At 39.1% G+C, this 22410-nt stretch overlaps 1 protein-coding gene across 7 annotated transcripts in view; it reads left to right on the forward strand.

The window, feature by feature from the left end:
- Positions 1-22410, forward strand: part of sepsecs (Sep (O-phosphoserine) tRNA:Sec (selenocysteine) tRNA synthase) — a 63697-nt gene that overhangs the window by 29942 nt on the left and 11345 nt on the right. For all 7 annotated transcript variants that reach the window (XM_043693756.1, XM_043693766.1, XM_043693746.1 and 4 more), the window contains 3 exons: positions 967-1069; positions 2965-3094; positions 5101-5192. In XM_043693756.1, coding sequence (XP_043549691.1) covers positions 967-1069; positions 2965-3094; positions 5101-5192 — 325 coding nt within the window. The remainder of the gene's footprint in view (positions 1-966; positions 1070-2964; positions 3095-5100; positions 5193-22410) is intronic.

A 22410-nucleotide genomic window follows, 5' to 3' on the forward strand; every position in this document is an offset into this window, starting at 1 on the left:
GCCTAGGAACCCTCCAACCACAAGGGATGAACTCGGATTTCACCAGTTTCCTCATTTCCCCTCCCCCCACCTTGTCTCAGTCAAATCCATCGAACTCAGCACCGCCTTCCTAACCTGCAATCTTCTTCCTGACCTCTCCGCCCCCACCCCAGTCTGACCTATCACCCTCACCTTGACCTCTTTCCACCTATCGCATTTCCGACGCCCCTCCCCCAAGTCCCTCCTCCTTACCTTTTATCTTAGCCTGCTGGACAAACTTTCCTCATTCCTGAAGAAGGGCTTATGCCCGAAACGTCGATTCTCCTGTTCCCTGGATGCTGCCTGACCTGCTGCGCTTTTCCAGCAACACATTTTCAGCTCCACACATAAATGGGCTTCCCAAAACACAGAGTGGTGTCCTTTTATGCCCTAATTTATCTACAACTGGCTTTGCACACATGCAATGGACAAATGTTGAGTGAACTGATGCAACCAGTTTTAAACTATTTTCCACGTAATATGAGGATTCCATCATTTTCAGGTAGACAATAAATATTGAGAGGGATCGCGTATCTGTGTGCTGTTTCAAAATTGTTAATTAATTACCAGAATACCACTGAAGGATGCCATTGACATTTACACTATGTGACTAGTTCATAGTAATCTAGGTATGCAAAGCAAGCACCCAACAATATAAGATATTCACCAAGAAATAATCAGGGAAATCAGAAGAAACTTATTTATCCAGTGACTAATGAGAATGTGAAACTCACAAACACAAGAAAGTTGATCAGGCAAAATGGTTAGTTTAAATGAGGCTAGATAGGTATATGAGAGTTATGCTGATGGAGTTAAATATAGAAAGAGATTGAGTGGGGCTGATTGTTTGGGTTGATTGACCTGTTTGTGTTGATTATTCTTGTGAAACTGGTATTATGCTGTTTTTTGTTGGCTTCAGTCCAGTGGTGTGATTGTATTTTTTTGCAGACTGGAAGAACTGGCTCAGATTTGTGCAAAATATGATATCCCTCACATAGTCAATAATGCTTATGGAGTACAGTTGTCCAAGTGTATGCACCTTATTCAACAGGTATGAAGCAAGATCATTGTTGGAAAACTATTAAGAAATGAGGAAATACAATGTTATTAACTTGGTCCATATATTTAAAATATTTTGGACTGTTTTCTGCTGTTTATTGATGCGAGTGTAAAAACCGCCACAATTCTAACATGCATTTCCCTTCTTTATAGTTGTCAATGCTAACAACAAAGCAATTATAAGTAGAAAATACTTGCTGTTTATTATAAATTTTACACCGAAGAACTTTCTTCCCAGAAGGGGTATTACATTTTTACCACGTGTTGCGTAATTCTTTCAATTGTATTAAAATGACAGTTGTTATTCTATGGGTGTTTGGGTTGACCTAGTTTGCAAGCTCTGAAGCTCAGCTGGAGAATTGATCATGTCACCAAACAGTTTTAAGTGAACTTAGTAACTTTTCTGAACTTAGTAATTGTTGCATGTGTAGCAGACCAATGATTTCTATAATCTGTATTTCTTGCTTCAGCATAACTACCATGGGCCCATTTGTTCTGAACAACACCCTCATGAAATTATTAAACAGTCAAAATGTTGGACATGAGCTTGTAACCATAATAAGCTGAAAATCTCAAAAATCAAGAATAACCAGCAAAATTTCGGACCTTCTCCTCAACCACTGATGTCCCACAACAAGTTAGAGACAGTGAAGTAGTTTTAAAATGTGGTGTCATGTGGGAAACACACAGCTAATTTACAGCATTGTAATGATAACCACATGATCTGCTTCTATGACATTGAGTGAGTAGTAACTATTGGCCAGGATATAGAGATAACTCCCTTGATCGTTTTCAAAATAGTTGTCTGGAATTTTTGCATGCACCTGAGAGTACAGACAGGGCTTTGCTTTAATGTCTCATCAGTAAGATGGCAGCTCTGACTAATCAGCACTCCCTCAGAACTTAGATGTATATCCAGGCTTTAAAAAAAATGTTGCTTTAGTTGTCCAGTTATTTCCTTTGAAGTATTACAACAAAATATAAAGTACTTGGGGGAATTTGGTGGCACAGTAGGCAAATACATTTTTCAGTGAGTTGTGTTAAAATATATGCCAATTCCATGAGAATGAAGCAATTGCTTGTAAGGGGAGGCAGTCTTAATCCTCAGCAATGAATTTGTCCACTATTTGCCTGAAATGAGCAAGAATGCTGATCAAAAGCACATGAACAACTGGTGCAGAAAAACAAACGCTCATTTAATGAGTGGGCTCATCCAAAGAGGGGTCCCAATGTGTATTCGTAAATGCACAGTCAACTTAAACTAGCCACATAAAGAAAATATCAGCCTAGATTTTGTGTTCAAGTTCTGAAGTGGAATTTGTACCTTTTAACTCAGTATCAGTTGAACCATAGCTGACATCCTAAGGAAGTCCTAATCCAGACCATTCTTAGTCACTTCCTAACACTTCCTAACAAGAAATTAATTCAAAAATTGGGAATAACCTTGCCAAGTTTCTTACATTGCAAAAGTGACTGCACTTCAGAAGTTCTTTATTTGCTGAGGGTTTTTTTTCCCTGATTCTTTCTGTGAATTGTTTCTTTAGATGGCACAACAGGCTTTGGAGGACATAACTGAGCACAAAACTATGGGCACTGAATTAACATTCCTTAAATAAAACCATGGTTCTTAGTTTAACTGTCTCAAATATATGGGGTCAGTACTTGGTCTTTACTATTCTCTTGGCTGGTGCTTTTGACGTCGATGCAAGTTGAAACATGTCTGACACAAAAACTATTAAAAATCATTCTTTGTGTAGTCTTTGATAAGCAGGGGTGTCTCAGAGTATTGATAGATACACTTAACTTTGAAATAGCATGATTTTCAGATGAGTATTTGTTTTGTATATAGTTTTATTTTTGCCTTGACTGTTTTCATATTTTAATTAGGGGGCACGAATTGGCCGCATTGATGCTTTTGTGCAGAGCTTGGACAAAAATTTCATGGTTCCAGTTGGTGGTGCTATAGTAGCAGGTTTTGATGATGTCTTCATAAATGAAATCAGCAAAATGTACCCAGGTAATTCATTATCAGATACTCTGAGTTAATAAAGTGCGTTTCAGATATAATAATCAGATTTGCTTTGAATTTAGGTTTCATTTTTGTTTAGTCTCTTGGAAAATCTTGGTACAAAATTCTGAATTGGACTTCATTGCCTGTGTTAGATGCAGGGTTCATCTTAGTCTAAGCTCAGAAGGAATAGCATTTACTCCGGAATAAAATTAAGTTATTTTGCATTAGTGAAAGAGTAATTTCACTAATAAACCTTTCTGTTTATTCTTTCATGGATGTGGGTGTCACTGCTGGGCCAGCATTTATTGACCATCCATAATTGCAGTTAAGAAGATGATGATGAACCACAGCAGTCCTTGAGGTATAGAAACTCTAGTGCTGTTTGGAAGGAAGTTTAGGAGTTTGACGCAGCAACAGAAGAGGAACAGCAATATATTTCCAAGTCAGGATAGTGTGGCTTGGAGAGAAACAAACAGGTGGTGGTGATGGTCCCATGGATCTGCTGCCCATTTCTTTCTTGCTGGTAGAGGTTCCAGGTATGAAGTTGCTGTGAGTCTTTGCAGTGCATTTTGCTGATGATATGCACTGCTGTTATTGTAGGTCAATGGCTACGGGAGTGAATTGGAGGTATTAGGTAATGTGCTAGTCAACTCCAAGGGTGTTTGTCTGGGATGGTGATGAATGGAGATAAATGGAGAGTATTCCATTTCGCTTGACCTTTGCACTTAGATAGTGAATTAGAATTAGAATTCCTGCAGTGTGGCCTTTCAGCTCAGCAAGTCCACACAGACTCTCCGGAGAGTATCCCACCCAGACCCATTCCCCTACCCTATTACTCTACATTTCCCCAGACTAGCACACCTATCCTACACATCCCTGAACACTAAGGGCAATTTAGCATGACCAATTCACCTAATCTGCATATTTTTGGACTGTGGGAGGAAACCCACACAGATGTGGAGAGAATGTACAAACTCCATACAGACAGTCACCCGAGGCTGGAATCGAACCCGAGTCCCTGGTGCTGTGCTAACCACTGAACCACCGTGCCGCCCAAAGTGAATATGCTTTGGGGAATCAAGAGATGAGTTACTCAAAACAAATTTCACAGCCTCTGACCTGCTCTTGTTCTATCTAGTCCAGTTCAACTTCTGATCAGTGAAAACCCCAAAATGTTGCTAGTGCAGCATTCAACAATAGTGATGCCATTGAATGGCAAGAGTAGATGGTTAGACTCTCTCTTGTTAGAGATGGTCATTGCCTGACATCGTGTGAATAAACAAAAAAGTACAAGAAATATCTGTTTAAGTTAAAATACTGTTTAATTTTTGTAGTATTTTCTAAGAAATCAGAGAGCATAGTTTGTCACATTTGCAGCTGCCTTTCTTGAAATCTAACCTTCATGCTGAGCAGGCTCAATCCACACTGTTTTATTTAGAGAGCACCAAATATGCAACAGCTCTGGTTTGTTGGTTAGTTTTCACCCTCGCTGTTTCCTCGAATTTATATCTTGAATACAATGCTTTGAAAAGTGCTTGTCTGACCAACATACTACTTAAATTTTCCCTCCTATATTCTGTTCTGAAGGTAAAGTAACGAATGAGCAAGATTGAGTAGCCTGGTAACCCTGCTGTCACTACCAACACTACCTCCCCCCTACCCACCTCCTTTCTGTTCCCTATGTCATGCAAGGCCAGTGTGTGTGAGTGGATGAGGTTGGTTGACTGTGAGCATATTGTGGTCAAGTTCCATCTTGTCACTATTTAGAAGTATCCATTGCACAATGACCATAACTGGCAGTTCTTTAATCTCCAGCAGAGGGATGTTATAACCATTTATAGCATAATTGTTGACTTGGGTTAGTTAACACTTCCCAATACAAGAATTGAAAATGGAATCTTTCTGATATATGTGGCTAATAGTCATGACTGAAACATTGACAGACCTGTACTTTCACTCATAGCATTTAAAAATAGTTAAGAATTGAAATTGTTTCCCATTTATATTTTTAGGCCGAGCCTCGGCATCGCCCTCAACAGATGTTCTTATCACGTTGCTATCGCTTGGTCTGAATGGCTATAAGCGTCTCTTAAAAGAAAGGAAGGTGAGTTTGTTGCTCTAGCCTGAAGCCTGTACCTACTCTGCACTCCTGTATATTTTTCATGTTTACATTTCAATGATCTGCAAATAGCTGTCATGTTATAAATTCAATTGTGTTGCATTTTTTGAATGAAACAGATAATGCTTCAATCTTGGATAAGTTGTACCTTGAGGATTTCCTCTCCATTCATATTCTTTCTGCTTTTGACATGCTCTTGCTCAGTTTTAAATGATTTACCATACCCTGAGATTGAGTGGCTGTTTTCTAGACTCCCAGCTCAGGGGAATCAATCCCTCAACATCTCTCTGTCAAGCCTTATCTGCTTCTCAAAAACTGTCTCCACCTTTAATAAGCTCCTTAAAATATACCTGTTTATCACACTTTTGTCATACTTCTTAATATCACATTCTTTAGCTTTGGTGTCCAGTTTTGTCTGATTGTACCTTAGAGCCCCTTGCAAAGTCTTCTTTAGGGTGACATATTTCAACATTAAATAGTGGCGCATGTTCAAAGTTCTTGATTGGATGTAAAATGCTTTGGAATGCCTTGAGGTTGTGAAAGGTGCTTTATGAATTCCAGCCTTTCTTCCCTTCCTTCCGTTTATAATTAAAAGCTGTTGCTGCACCATTTGAATTGCTCCACCATTCAAGATTCCTAAGGGTTAGTTAGCCCCATCTTCACTTGGAGTCCCAGTCCTTCTCCAGAGTTTCTTTGGGTGACTTCAGTTGAAGATTCAATTGGATGTTGAACGAGTGAAATTATGAAATGGTTAAACTGTTAACACAGTAATGTGGAAGCAGCATCTACTTCAGTTGCAAGTCAAGTGAGGGAACCCAGTTTATAAAGCAAGTTCGAAACCGTATGTAATGGCTTTGAGTCTCTTTACTGGTCGATATTCAGAATTCTTTTTCACAAACAACAGTGGGTGCCACATCAGTTCTTAATTTTAAATCTGAAATGGATATATTTTTGTTAAGTAAGGGTATTAGGGATATGGGTTAAAGACAGGTATGTAGAGTTAGGCCATAGATCAACCATGATATCATTGAATGGCAGAACAGGCCCAAGGGGCTGAATGGCCTACTCCCATGTTCCTACGTTCACCAAGCACAGCCAAAAGAAATTTCTAGGCTTTTGTCTTCTTCAAAGTGATTGTATTTCTTTAGGAATATGAGCATCTTGTGTTAACACATTACACGGATTTTGTAACAATTGGAGATGTTCAAAGAGGAGATGGTTCGGCTACAGAGTCAATATATTGCTGTGAGGGGAAAGTAGGACAACCGAAGCTACAGTTAATTGAAACACAACATATAGAGTTTAAAATGGGAGAGGAAATGAGGCTTATGACAAATGTAGGATTCATACTAGAGTGGAGAACCAACTCAATGTAGAAAATACAGAGGAAATCTAAGAAGGAAAGAAAAGAGTAAAGAGAAATTTTGAGAATAGTTTGCCTTGTTTATCCTGAAGATGACCATGTTCAGCATTTGGGGGGTTGGGTAGGCTTCTGGTGGATGACTGTTATAGTTCATAGTATTCAGAAGGTTTTGCTGCAAAGAAGGTAGGATACTGCAGATAATGTTTCAATCTTGGATAAGTTGTACCTTGAGGATTTCCTCTCCATTCATATTCTTTCTGCTTTTGACATGTTCTTGCTTTTGAACAACAATTACTTCCATTTTGGTTGCATCAGACATAGTGATTCTGGGTGAGCTTTTCCCAAGATTCAAAGTAAACATCAAAACTATCAAGTGAAATCTCCAGAATGCATTGTGTTTTGTTTACACCATCGTGAGAGCTCAAGCCAGACTTAAATACTCAAGATTTCTTTGGTATTCTGATTATATGACCTGCACAACTCAAGTTTAACTATTTCAACATGCTTATAAATGCTTGGTATACCAGCTTGGGTAAGCATGTCACTGTCTGATCGTTTGTCCTGCCATGTGACATCCTGGCTAATGGCAAAGTTCCTGTGCAATCTCAGTTGACAGTGGAGGTGATGGCCGAGTCATATTATCACTGGACTGTTAATCCGGAGACCCAGGTAGTGTTCTGGGGACTCAGGTTTGAATCTCGCCACAGCAGTTAGTAGAATTTGAATTCAATAAAAATCTGGGATTAAGAGTCTCATGACGGCCATGAAACCATTGTTGATTGTCAGAAAAAAAAGCATCCTTGCGGGAAGGAAATGTGCCATTGTTACCTGGTCTGGCTGTGACTACATGTGACTCCAGACCCACAGCAATGTGGTTGACTCCTAACTACCCTCTGGGCAATTAGAATGGGCAATAAATGCTGGCCAAGCTGTGCATGAACTTTTAAAACAAGCTGGAGGTCACTACCTGGTCAAGAGGCTCTCAGTCTGTGTGGGAGCAAAAGAAAGATGCCAAAATTATCCATCTGTACAAGGAAATTAACGTTTCAGGATTGTGACAATTATAAGGAATTTCATTCCTTTACAGTGCTGCAAAGTTTCCTCCAGAGAACTTCAGAATTGCTTAGAGGAACATTTTAACTAGGATTTGCTGTCAGAGAGTCTGTAAATATTTAGAAAAGGTTAAGAAATCACTGATGGAGTATCTGCTGTTAAATAGCGCCACAGGAAGTGCCAAGAACAGAATATGGACCTCAACACCATATTTGTTGACCTGGCCATGGCCTTTGACACAGTCCACTGAGAGGTGATGATGAAATTCTGCTGCCCTGAGTGAGTTATCCTCATGGTCAGCAGTCCCCTTGGTGGTCTGCTCACGCGTGCTCTGGAGTCTTCTGACTCAGTCCCAGTCACTTATAGAGTAGGGCAGGATTATGTGCTAGCACCAGTGTTTCTCAGCATTTTGTTCTCTGTGGAGATATTCTTATGAAAGAAGGAAACATGGCTGTGATACTTGCTGAGTACTTTGCATCTATCTTCACTAAAGAAGAGGATGCTACCATTTGAAAGCAGAATCAAATTGCAATTTTGGATAAGGTAAAAATAGATCAAGAAAAACTACTTATTAGGTTAGCAGTTCTCAAAGCCAGAAAGTTACCAGTTGGGTGGCATGTATCTAAAGATAATGAAGGAAGTAAACCTGGTGATCATAGAGCCTCTGGTGTGATTGTCTAATCCTCCATATATAAGAGTTTGGTCCAGAGCATTTTAAGTGTTACTCTGGGTTGTAAGTTTTGAACAACTATTTTAATAAAGGGCTTGGAATCAACCAAGTAAGGCCAGTCAGTCTAAAGACCATGCTGGGGAAACTTTGAGACAATGATTGGGAATAAAATTAATTGACGTTTGAAAAAGTATGGGCTATCACATGACAACTAGCACAGATGTGTTTTGACTAAGTAGATTGAGTATTTTGACCAAGTAATAGAGAGGCTTGATGAGATTAGTAGTGTTGGTTTGATGTGTTGTGTGAGGAAGAGCCACCTAATGAACCTTTCAGCAATATTCAAGTCCTTGGGTTTAAGGGGACAGTGGCAGCAGTAACAGAAAATTAACTTTGGGCCAAAAAGCAGAGAAATAGTGGTGAACATTTGTTTTTTCAGATTGGTGGAAGGTATAACTAGTTGCATTTGCCAATGGTCAATATTAGGGCTTCTTTTTTGAATATATATATTAGTGTTTACAGGACATAATGCCAAAATGTGCAGATGACACAGGACTCAAAAATGTAATGAACAATGCAGCAGTAACAGACATCAGGAGAATATGGTGAAATAGGCAAATTCATGGTCTGAAATTCAATGCAGAGAAGAGTTTAAGGGATACATTTTGTAGGAAGAATGAAGCAAGGCAGTTGAAATTAATTTCTAATGGTGGTATTTTGAAACCGAGAGACCTGGAGTATATGTACAAAAATATTTTAAGGTGTCAGAATAAGTTGAGAAGACTGTTAAAGCATAAGTGATCCTTGGCTTTATAAGTCGAAATATGGGGTACAAAAGCAAGGAAGTCTGGCTAAAAATTTGTTAAACCTGTAGTAGAAAAGAGTATTGTGTTTAATTCTGGGAATGATGTCCAAGCTTTTCAGCGAGGAAGTGATTTATTTCAGCTGTAGTCCAGACAAAGGACATGGCTATATGGAAAGACTGTTGAAGCTGAAGTTATTTTCCCTAGAGTAGAGAAAGTTATAAGGAGATTTGAAAGATGCACTCAAATTCTTGAATGGTTTTGATAGAGTGAATAGTAAAAATTGTCTCCGGTGGCACGATGGTCAGTACCCATATAATACAGATTTAAAGTGATTGGCAGAAGAAGCAGAGGCAACATGAGGAAATATGTTTTCATACAGCGTGGTGTTGTGATTCAGAACACATTGCCTGAAAGGGCATGAAGCAGATTCAGACAGTAGCATTGAGAAGAGAAGTGGACAGATAGACAAAGGAGGAAAAAACAGGACAATTGGGAAGAGTTGAGATTAGTTGGATAGCTAAATGGCCATTTTTGCGATTATTAGATTAGATTCTCTACAGTATGGAAACAGGCCCTTCCACCCAACAAGCCCACACCGCCCCTCCCAGACCCATTCCCCTACCCTTTATTTACCCCTGACTAATGCACCTAACACTATGGGCAATTTAGCATGCCAGTTTACCTGACCTGCACATCTTTGGATTGTGGGAGAAAACCAGAGCACCCGGAGGAAACCCATGCAGACACAGGAGAACATGCAAACTCCACACAGTCAATCGCCCGAAGCTGGAATCGAACCCGGGTGCTTGGAGCTGTGAGGCAGCAGTGCTAACCATTGAGCTACCGTATCTTTCAATAATTTTGCAAACTCCAGTCATATATATTTCCTGATATTGTGATAATGGTGTTTCAGTATTTAAATAGTTGTTGCGCAGAATTAATTTCAATTTATTCAAGCTGTTGTATTTATTTTGTCCATTTAGAACTGTGGAACATGACTAGGTCAGTTTCTGGTCACTGATAACTGGTCATATTCTTTAAATCTTGAAGATGAACAGTTTCACAGATTCGGAGAAAGTGCAGATGCTGGAGATCAGAGTTGAAGGTGTTTTGCTGGAAAAGCATAGCAGGTCAGGCAGCACCCGAGGAGCAGGAAAATCAATGTTTCAGGACGGAGCCCTTCATCAGGGCTCCGCCCCGAAACGCGATTCTCCTACTCCTTGGATTCAGCCTGACCTGCTGTGCTTTTCCAGCAACATTGTTTCACAGATTAACCCATAAGATAACAGTCTGAGTTGAGACTCGCTTGTGCAGGTTCCATATGTGCCATGATCTTGAGACCCCAATACACCATGGCTATGATCTGTTGGTCGGTTCACATGTAGGTGTTAAATATGAAGTATGAGCAACTGAAAAATATTCCAATGTGAACAATTGTGATGTTAAGACAGGTATTCAAGAAACAAAAATTGTCATGGACATCCCATTATTTATTTGTTTTCCAGTTGTAAATTCAGAGAATCTACATGCCAAGCAATAGGTGACCATGAATAGCTTAAACTACTTTAATGCAATTTGTCAGAAAAATTTAAAATTATTAAACAACTACAACAAAGATGAGATGTTATGGACAAGATAATTATCAATCTTAATTTCACTAATTGGTAGTGTTTCAAATATATTTAGCTGCTTCGATGTAAAAGCTTGTAGAAATTAATTTGTCATGTTTATTCTTATTCCCTCTTAGGACCATAATCTTTTATTTAAAATATGTAACTTTTATTTCTATAACAATATGGCACATCATATTCAGATTCAGCAGGCAAATTTACTGCAAGTGCAGGGGCTTTACTTCATTGAAATGCTGGCTTAGATTGGTTATCACATAAATCCTTTTAAATGTTGCAGTAGTATTTATGAAATGTTGCAGGATAAATATGAACAAGAATATTCCATTGTATTCAGAAATTATTTTGATATATTAATCTCGACAGGTGCCTAGAGAAACACGGTGGCTCTGTCATATCAGTGTTTTTTATTAGGGAAAGAAATTGTCCTTGACAGCTGTTTCAGATTAATAGGCTGAACTAAATGCTCAAGTGATGAGCTGTTGCATGCTGTTCTATTGAGAACTAAATGGTACCTTCCTCTTCTGAGCTACACAGAAGAGGAAGGTCCTTAGTTCTGTCCTATCGGTTGATCTTTGGCAAGGTACAGCTGGGATGCTACATCTGGTATCACTGTTCCTGGGTTAAGGAGGAAAACAACATTTTACAGCTTCTTGTGCCTGATAATTCTCCACTAGGCTCTGACGATGTGTGTGTCATGTTGGATAAGACCAAGCTTAGTTGCAGTGCTTCTCTATGTTACCTTTGTGACAAGCACTGTCCAAGATCAACATACAGAACAGCCATTTAGTTGTGCTACTGAAAATGCCAGGGACTTATTGAACCAAAATATTCCTAGAAATAAGGAGTTAATGCTGTCATGAGAGGAGTGAGAAGGAAGGAAATAACATTGGCTGAAGGGTGAGCTTAAATTTTCGAGGCTATTGCAATTTCAGTCAGACTCTATTGAGGTGAAATTATGATGGGACAGATTAATATATTCAGTGTATTCGTAGGATTGCCATCCAAAATCTAACCAACTTGTAACAATTTCCCTATCTTCCCTGAATTTGCTTACACAATCTACAAAGCATCTTGGACTTGTTTTCTATCATAAAAATGGCCACTGATAGAGCACTGATTGAGTCAATGAAACTGTACGCCTAAACCCATGTTTTGAAGGTAGTGATATTTTGACAATATTCTGAAATAGAAAATATGGCTTTGGGGCAACATTGTAGCATACAATTGATGTCATGAAGGAAGGTGTAAACTGTCCAGCATTCCTGCTCTTGACTATAGGAAATCTGTGATAGATGGATTGCAGTGGCAGTTGTCACCTTGCCTACTTCACAGTTAGATGGCTTTTGTCACTTAGTAACCAAGTTCACTTGAAGAATGGGCACTTGGATTAGAATCTTATTTGTAGCATAATCTATTGTATTCAGGAGTCAATTCAAAGGAAAATGAGAAAGCAAATTAGATTGTTCTGATCCCAGCTGATGTAATTACTGAATAATTTAGATGCTAGACTGAAATCTGTCTTGAATAATCATGTTTTGTTGTGTTTTGGTTTTAGTGGCTTGGTCTCTCACTGAAACATAAGTACCAATGTTGCAGATTTGTTGTAACAATAAAACAGAAGTTTATTAAGCAAAAGGAATGAAGATAAAATGGAATAAAGAAGATTATTTACTTAAAACACAAGCATGTGGTGAGATAATCTCATTAATCTCAGAAGCAATACTTCGCAGATCCCAAAACTCCCCCAGCAGAAAATCACTTTTAATAACATCTCAGTGACTTGAAATTGACTTGAAACCCTAATGTGGAGAGTCTGAGAGCTTTATAACCCATTTTAAATATTCTCAGCTTCAAATAACCTCTTCAGGTTTTGTTCAATCACTTCTGATTTAGGACTACCACTAACTCCTTACTTAAGGCAATCTAGTGTGAACAAATCTAATTATCTTCTTCCTTTCTCAGAACTAACTTTACATAGAAAAACTTCTGTATAACTGCCCAAAACTGCAAGTGTCTCTCTAATTTATGGGTGCCTCCCCTGCGCTAATAAAATAGTTTAGAAATGTCTACAGAAACCTTGAGGCACAATCATTTATCTTGCTAGGTTGTAAATGCTCCTCAAGTTAATAAAAAGCTTTTAGGTCTGAAAACTAGCCCTTACAAACTGTTTTATCAAAAAAAAATCACCATGTTTGGAGAAACATTCACAAGTCATAGACCAAAGATCCCACAGTGCAGAAGAGGCCATTTGGCCCATCGAGTCTGCACTGACCCTCTAAGGAGCATCCCATCCAGACCCAGACCCCACCCTATCCCTGTAACTCCATACATATCATGGCTAATCCATAAACCTGCATATCCATAGGACATTACAGCACAGTAGAGACCCTTCAGCCCTCGATGTTGTGCCAACCTGTGAAACCAATTTGAAGCCCATTTAAACTACACTATTCCATTATCATCCATATGTTTATCCAATGACCATTTAAATGCCCCTGAAGTTGGCAAATTTGCTACTGTTGCAGGCAGAGCATTTCATGCCCTTTCTACTCTGAGTAAAGAACCTACCTCTGACATCTGTCCTATGCCTATCATCCCTCAACTTAAAGCTATGTCCCCTCCTGCTTGCCATCACCATCTGAGGAAAAAGACTCTTGCTGTCCACCCTGTCTAATCTTCTGATCATCTTGTATGTCTCTATTAAGTCACCTTGTAACCTCCTTTTCTCTAATGAAAACAGCCTCAAATCCCTCAACCTTTCCTCATAAGACCTTCCCTCATTATTAGGCAACATCCTGATAAATCTCCTCTGCACTCTTTCCAATGCTTCCATATTCTTCCTATAATGCGGCGACCAGAATGTCCACAATACTTCAAGTGCAGCACCAGAGTTTTGTACAGCTGCAACATGATCTCATGGCTCAGAAAATCAATCCCTCTACCAATAAAACCTAACACAGCGTACGCCTTCTTGACTACCCTATCAACCTGGGTAGCAACTTTTAGGGATCTATGCACATGGACACCAAGATCTCTCTGTTCATCCACACTACCAAGAATCTTACCATTAGCCCTCTGTATTGCTGTTAGTCCTTCCAAAGTGAATCACCTCACACTTTTCCACATTAAACTCTATTTGACACCTCACAGCCCAACTCTGTAGCTTATCTATGACCCTCTGAAACTTGCAATATCATTCTGTGCTGTCCACAACTCCACCGAATTTAGTGTCATCCGCAAATTTACTAACCCATCCTTCTATGCCCTCATCCAGGTCATTTATAAAAATGATAAACAGTAGTAGCCCCAAAACAGATCCCTGTGGTACACCACTAGTAGCTGAATTCCAGGCTGAACATTTCTCATCAACCACCACCCTCTGTCTTCTTATAGCTAGCTAATTTCTGATCCAAACTGCTAAATCACCCTCAATCCCATGCATCTGTATTTTCTGCAATAGCCTACCATGGGGAACCTTATCAAATGCTTTCCTGAAATCCATATACACCGCATAACCACTTTACCCTCATCCACCTATTTGGTCACCTTCTTGAAGAACTCAATAAGGTTTGTGAGGCACGACCTACCCTTCACAAAACTGTGTTGACTATCCCTAATCAAATGATTCCTTTCCAGATGATTTTAAATCCTACCTCTTATAATCCTTTCCAACATTTTACCCACGACTGAAGTAAGGCTCACCAGTCTATAATTACCAAGGTTATCTCTATTCCCCTTCTTGAGCAAGGGGACAACATTTGCTATCCAGCAGTCTTCTGGCACTTTTCCTGTAGACAATGACAATGTAAAGATCAAAGCCAAAGGCTCTGCAATCTCCCCCCTTGCTTCGCAGAGAATCCTAGGATAAATCTCATCCAGCCCAAGGAACTTAGCTATTTTCATGCATTCCAGAATTCTTGGACACAATGGAGCAATTTAGCATAGCCAATCCACCTAACCTGCAGATCTTTGGGCTGTGGGAGGAAACTGGATCACCCAATGGAAACCCACGCAGACACAGGGAGAATGTGTAAACTCCATACATACAGTCACCCAAGACTAGAATCACACCTATAACCCTGGTGCTGGGAGGCAGCAGTGCTAACCACTAAACTACAGTGCTGGCCCACAAGTTGATTATTAATTCCTTCAGACACACAGAAAAAAAACGCATGTCACTACTTCAAAAGCCAAAAATCCAAACTAAATACCAATCATACTACAAATATCTATAAATTCTACAGCCTACATCACCAAATGAACATCTTAAGCTTTAAGAGAAGAACTGTCAGGATGAGCATAAGGAGATTTTAATAGTCTTTATTTATAGTAAACTGTTTAAATGATTCTTCTTAAAAAGAAAAGTATAATTGTATGCATGCTGCGAATAAGCTTCAATTCTACTTGATAGAAAATGACTGTCACAACTGGAAAGATTAATGCACTGCAAAGTTTGCTGATTTATGGCAGCTGTCACAGCACTTTACTGCATTCACAGCATTCTGAGCTGTGTACTGATGCCTGACTAGTTGCAGGTCAAAATGCTGAAAACAGCACAAAGGAAATACTGCACAGTGCAAGCAAGACCAGGTTGTCTGTCAGAGATAAAGAAAGCTTCGAATAATATCCCAGTAGCCTGTGACAATGTAAGGCAAGAAGCCAGTTAATTAACTTCACGTAAGGGTAATCTATATCTTTCCATACTGGACAATTGTATGCATCTGTGTGATCATGCACCTGAGCTCATTCAAGCAATGAATTTACCCATTAATGATAAATGAGGAGAATAGGATTTCATTATTTGCATGGAATCTTTTGGTGGAGATGGAGGTCTCAGCCAGTGGCTGTGTTGTGCCTTGAGAACTCAGTGCTGCCTGTTGGAGGAAACCTACTGACTGCCAAACAAGCACTTGATATGACAGTGATGCAGCTTCTTGGAATCAAGGACCTTGGGAGCAAATATCCCTCCTGAAAACTCCCAGCCAGTCGAGACCTTTAGTTCTGTTAAACGTTAGAACCATTGGGAGGCAGTGGCAGTTGCCAGTACGGCACCCACTAGGAGCATTGCTGGAACCCTGTTGAAGGGTGAATACTGTTGGGGGGGAATCGTGGGGGATGTGTGCAGAGAGGCTTCAGCAGAAGGAAAAGGGACTGGTTGTCAGTGTAAGTATTAACACCCCCACCCGCTTCCTTCCTGATGCCAGAATTCCTCAATCAGTCAGTAAGTATCGTGAACAAGATATCCCCACTGGAGCCTATAAGCAAATTTGCAAGAGTCTGCTTGTTGTGCCTCCTGTTAACCACTTAAGGCCTTAACTGGAGGTAGAGATCAGCTCACCAAACACATTAAATGCACTTCTGTCATTAACTTTGCCACAGAGAGGGCACAAGATTCTGCCCTTCATTTATATATGTGAGTTCCAATTGAATGATGATAATATTTTTTTATTAGGCTACTGCTGTTTCATACACAGCATCATATTTTCAAAGCTTAACATAGTGAAAAGAATTCTTGCTGCTTTGATCCATAAACCTACCTGGATGTTAATTCCTGTTGCTTCTCATTTGTGGCGACATCTGCTGTCTGGCTGCCTTTATTCATGGGTGTTCAAGGGTAGACTTAGTATGGGGCTGCATACACTCAGCTACCACCATGTTTCCAAGTATCATTCTACATACCATTTCAGGATTTTGTGGTCATTAAATAAAATACCCTGCTCATGAATGGTGAAACTGGAATATGTAAAACATTTCACAGTGTCAATTTTTTTAATAAGATGTATATTGAATGAAATATAATTGGCTGTTTGAATTGGATTTTGAATTAACATCTTGAAATGAGTTAGAAAATTTACCTCAGTGTTGTATCTCTGGAACTGTGCCAATGCTCCATAAATTAGGTACATTGTGGAACATGGTGAAAATCAAATTGCCATTGTGATTATTGCAGTGGGGTAGATGCACTGCAAACACATCCATTTATCTTATGTCATTCCATTAAATTATATATGGAGAACAGATGTCCTGATGTACAGAATAGTCATTACCATACTCCTGTGCTGAAGTGAGACCTGGATTGTGTATCAGAGATACTGAATACTAAAAACATTCCACAGTAATGCTCCACCACATTTTCTGGATTTACTGGGAAGACCATCAAATATATATACTAGTGTCCTTGTTGAAGTCACATCTACAAGCATTCAAACAAAGTTCCTGCAAAGCCAACTAGATTAGACTGGACACTGTGTCTGGATGCCATCTCTTGCATTAGGTCTTGTTTTCATTCAATTCTCAAATGTATCTAGAAGGCGTTAAAGAAAATGCTACAAAGACCCTCAGTAGCTCTCCTTGAAATGTGACAGCGTTCTATTAACGGCTGTGAGGCGCTTGCTACACATTGTTCAAAATGGCAACAGCTTTGTTCATTAAGCTGCAGAAAGTGAAATAAGAGAAAGGAAATTCTGCACTCTGTGATGCATTAACTCATTTTATATCCTGCCCCAAGTGCCCAAATATCTTCAGGTTGAGAATCTGCTTGTTTAGTAATATGATTCACAACAGAAACACATGACCCTGAGTAAGCATCAACTGTGGATTAGGGAACAGTTGACAAGTTAAGGGAGCCACTTCAGTAAATTCAGTAAGTATGGCATATAGAAATGAAACAGTTATTTGTGTAGTAAGGTAAGTACTATATCATTTCTTATATTGGTCCCAATGAATAAAGAACATGTTTTATTTTCCCAGATTTCTTAGTGATTTACCACTTCCTTTTTTCCCCCAAAGTCTTGAGACACAGAACGTTGGCTCATGCTTTTGTGATGGGAAAGCTTCTAGAGAATTATTCAGGGTAGAGTTAATAGTCACATGGAAAAAGGTGGTTCGATTAGTCAGCACAAATTTCTACATTGGAAGTCACGTTTAGCTAACGTGCTGGAGTTTTTTTTTGAAGAGGTAATAGAAAGGTTTGATGTGCTGTAGGTAAACCTTCAGAAAATGTTTGATACAGTGCCAAACGTAGACTTGTGAGGAATATTATAGGTGATGGAGTAAAAAGGTCAGTAGTAACATGAATACAAAATAAACTGAGTGATAGGAAACAGAGTAATGGTCAGTGGATAATTTTCAGGCTGGATGATGGTTTGCAGTGGAGGTCCACAGGGGTTGGTAATGGAACAATTTCAAAGTTTGCTGATGACAAAAACTTGGAAGAATTGTAAACTGTGAGGAGGACAGTGTAAAACTCCAGAACGATATAGACAAGTTGGTGGAGTGGGCAGATAAATGGCAGATGAGGTTCAATGTAGAGAAGTGTGAGGTGATGCAACTTGGTCAGAAGAACATTGACAGACAACATGAAATAGGTCGTACAGTTCTAAGTGGGTGCAGAAGCAGAGGGACCTGACTTTCAATGTACACAGATCATTAAAAGTGGCAAGACAGGTAGAGAGAGCAGTAGTAACGCATGAAGTTTTCTAGGCTTTATTAATAAGGGTTTGGAGAACAAGAGCAAGGAGGTGATGTTGAACTTGTATAAGACACTTGTTAGACCTCTGCTGGAGTACTGCATACAGTTCTGAGCAAAACATTATAAAAATGATATGAACACATTGGAGAGAGTGCAAAAGCAATTCAAAAGCAACAGTTCCAGCAATGAGGAACTTCAATTATGGGGATGGATTGAAGATGTTGGAACTGTTCTCCCTTTGACTGACAGATGAGATAGCAAGAAACTATTCCCACTCGTAAAAGGAACAAGAACAAGAGGGCATAAATTTAAAGTAATCAGTAAAATAAACAAGTGTGAAATGAGGGCAAACCCTTCCACTCAATGAGTACTTAGGGATGGAGTGCACTGTCTGAATGTGGTGGAGGCAACTTCATTTGAGGCATTCAAGAGGATATTGGATGATTATTTGGATAAAGATAATACACAAGGAAGGGAGAATAAGCAAGATTTTGGCACTAGGTAATAGTGCTCATTTGAAGAGCAGGTGCAAGCATGGTGCACTGAATGGCCTCCCTCTGTGCTGTAACACACATGATTCTGTGATAAGCAAACTTGTAAGGAGCTAGAACTGCTGCAAGCTTGAAAATACCAAACATTATAAATGGCCTTTCAGCAATAAATACGGCAGAAATTACATTTAGGTGGGCTTATGACTTAAATAGAAGGAATATTTCATTAGGTTTTAACCAAACTTATACCAAATAATCCCATTGCATCAGAAACTGCTGGGTAAGATTTCCACTGGCTTTTGTTATGCTATTAATCCATTCATTATATGCATACTTACAGTTTCTTTTCTGAGCACAGAGAAATCTTTCCCCATAAATCCTTTAAAAATTTAACTTTGAAAACCTTTTGTTTTGCATGAAATACTGGAGTTGGCAGTCCTGAATGGCAATTACCTTGCAGCATAGAACTCACATTCTAAAATACAACAAAACTGTACATTATAGCAGAGATATTTTTGTAAGATAAATCCAATAATGTTTGCACATCTCTTTTCTTATTTACTTTCTCCATTCTTATTGAACAGTGGGAGACTATTTTTGTTAATTTTGCACTTTTTATTAATTTGTATTCAGAAAAGTCTGTGTCCATAATAAACAATTTCCTTTGTTCTACTTAAACTAGATCAATTCAGTTTGGCTTGTGGAGGGATCGTATTAAGATAAAATGGCACAATTAGATTAATTTTCTAAGTCCCATTAAATGTTCATTAACGACGTCATTTACGCAGATGTCCTGTAGTCAGACAGTCACTATTCTTTATTTAGAATTCATGGAGATTTAATAGTGTGGAAGCAATAAACAGTTGCAATGAAATGCATATTTATTAAAAATAAATTAGCAGTTACAGAGTTAACAGTAAGGAATGTGCACGGCTGGGAATATTGTGCAGAAGATTTATGAATCTAAAAAGTGATTGATTAGGATTTTTTTAATATGGCTTATGAGGAAATCTATTCATCCCCAAAGAAATAATCCACTAAGAGAGAAAAAACATTCAATGGTATCTTAGTTGAGGATTTTACATTCTGTGAATTTGGGAATGTGACATGATCAGTGTCATGACTAATTTGATATAAAAATTGTCAGAATGATGTAGATATGCATTTTTATCGTGCATGTAAGACAGTCAGTAAAAGCAGAGTTAAAAATCACACAACACCAGGTTATAGTCCAACAGGTTTAATTGAAACACACTAGCTTCCGGAGTGCTGCTCCTTCATCAGGTGGTTGAAGGAGTAGTGCTCCGAAAGCTAGTGCTTCCAATTAAACCCTGTTGGACTATAACCTGGTTTTGTATGATTTTTAACTTTGTACACCCCAGTCCAACTCCAGCATCGCCAAATCAGTAAAAGCAGAATTTGTCTAGATTTGAACAAGAAAGCCAGTTTAGTTTGGTCACTTTGTGGAAATTGCTGAACTAGTAATGTGACCAAATGAAATATACCCATAATCGGGGCAAACAATTAAATAAAAGTACGCTGTACATACAAAGTATTTGCAAACTTGCGCAATTGAATGCTATTTCAGTAATAATACAAGATTAAATCACAAATCTAAATTGTGCCCCCAAACCCAGTATCTCTGCTTTACAGTGGCAGGATTCAAGGCAGCCTGTTAGTCACTCATGCACTGTTTTCGGAGGCAGCTATCCATTTAATGACTGGCTACCTTCACTGAAATCGAATTTTGGGATCCCTCTTGCCTGGAGAGTAAGGATTAGACTAGGGAAGAGCAGGTCTGTTTTCTGTGCATTTCCTTTGAGTAGTCAGGAAAAACCCTCTGGAGATTTCAGAGGTCCGCATAGTTATAATTCGAGGATACCTTGGGGCTGGGGTCATAGATCATTTGGGTTGCGTCAGTCGTCCTTTGGGGATGGGAGTCGGGGATCATTTGGAAAGAAGTCAGTTCCCCTTTGGGACAGTTAACTATGGAGAAGATTATATGTAAAAGGTACATAAACCCCTTGGAACTATCCAGCTTGCAAAGATCCATCAAGAAGTACCTAAAAGCATCCAAGTGTAAAGAACTGTCACCAGTGTCAACCTGTCAAAGAATGTCAGAATGCACTTTTATAATGGGAGTGCTTTTCTCAATAAAATGTAGTTTGCAACATAGAAATTTTAAGTAATAAAATTATATTTTTTTCTTCGCTGTGCCTGAGTTCTTGAGGCTATTCAAAGAGTTGGCATAATAGGTGAAGGGGCAAAGTGGTGTTGGTAAAAGAAGGCACTAAGTTGGTATTGGGGCAATGGGGGATGGTTAGAGGGTTGTATGGTACTATAGGACATATGAGAGATTATGGAGATAACTAGAGGACTTGTTTAGATTTCTAACGTTTGGAGATGAAAGGTGCTCAGTTGGATCTGGACCTTTCGGACCGTAAAACGTGGGAGCAGAAGAGGCCTTTTGGCCGATCGAATCTGCTCTATAATTCTGTGCGATCATGACTGATCTGATTATTGTCAATTTGACTTTCCTGCTTTATCCACATATCTCTTCATTCCCTTAATGATCAGAAATCGGCTTTTCTCGGCCTGGAATCTACTTCTGTGGTAAAGAAGTCCACAGATTCGCCACCCCCTGAGTGAAAAAGTTCTCCTCATCTGTATCTTTAATAGACACTTCTGGTTGAACTAAGGAAATCTTTGTGACTATGAACCATAGCACCACAGAAATGATACTGCACAAAAAGTGGCCAATTGGCCCATCTGTCCATGCTGACTCAAAGACACCCTAATGCCCTTTCTAATTCTATATTCTAGCACACAACCCACAGCCCTGCAGCTTACGGTACTTAAGGTGTAGATCCAGGTACCTTTTAGAAGAGTTTAAGATCTCTTTCTCCATCACCAACTCAGGCATGAACTGCAGAGACCTCCCACCCTCTGTGTAAAAAGGTTTTTCATCATGTGCCCTCTAATCCTTCTGCCATTTAACTTGAATATATGATGCCTGGTTTTTGAACTCTCTGCCAAGAGAAACAGATTCTTCTTCTCTGGTCTATCTCTACCTCTCTCGATTTTGTATACCTCAACCATGTCACCCATTAGCCTTGTCTGTTCCAAAGAAAACAGACCCAGCCTCTCCAATTTCTCCTCGTAACTACAATTTTGCAGCTCTAAAAAAGCTTGCTTGCATGTAAAAAGTCCATACAATAAGTCCAAACTTACAAGAACTTGTCAAATGTTGTTAATTAAAACAAAATATGGTAGTGAAAATAAATGGTGCAAGGTATTTCGGAGTGCCTGTTCACATATATCCATATAGGATTTGTGCTGCATTACTGATTTCTCAAACTGTTGAATGGAAACATTTTGCTGACATAAAGGATGAAGCACAAATAAAATGAAATACTTAAGGGACTAGATGAAGCAATTTCAGTGAATTGGATTTTTTCGTATCAGTCTGTTTTTCTAATAGTGCCAACATCAATAGACATATGGCCGGGACCTTGGGTTCATGTCACATTACAGGTGATCACCATTGCACTACACACACACACACAGATATTCCTACACATACACACTCTCACATACACACGGATACAGGTACACACAGACGTGCACACAGACATCCACACACACCCTTATAGACACATACACTCCCACACTCACACATGCACTCCCTCACAGACTTAAGACACTCTGCACTCACTAC

Source organism: Chiloscyllium plagiosum, chromosome 1 (assembly GCF_004010195.1).
Source record: "Chiloscyllium plagiosum isolate BGI_BamShark_2017 chromosome 1, ASM401019v2, whole genome shotgun sequence".
In the NCBI taxonomy this organism is placed as follows: Eukaryota; Metazoa; Chordata; class Chondrichthyes; order Orectolobiformes; family Hemiscylliidae; genus Chiloscyllium; species Chiloscyllium plagiosum.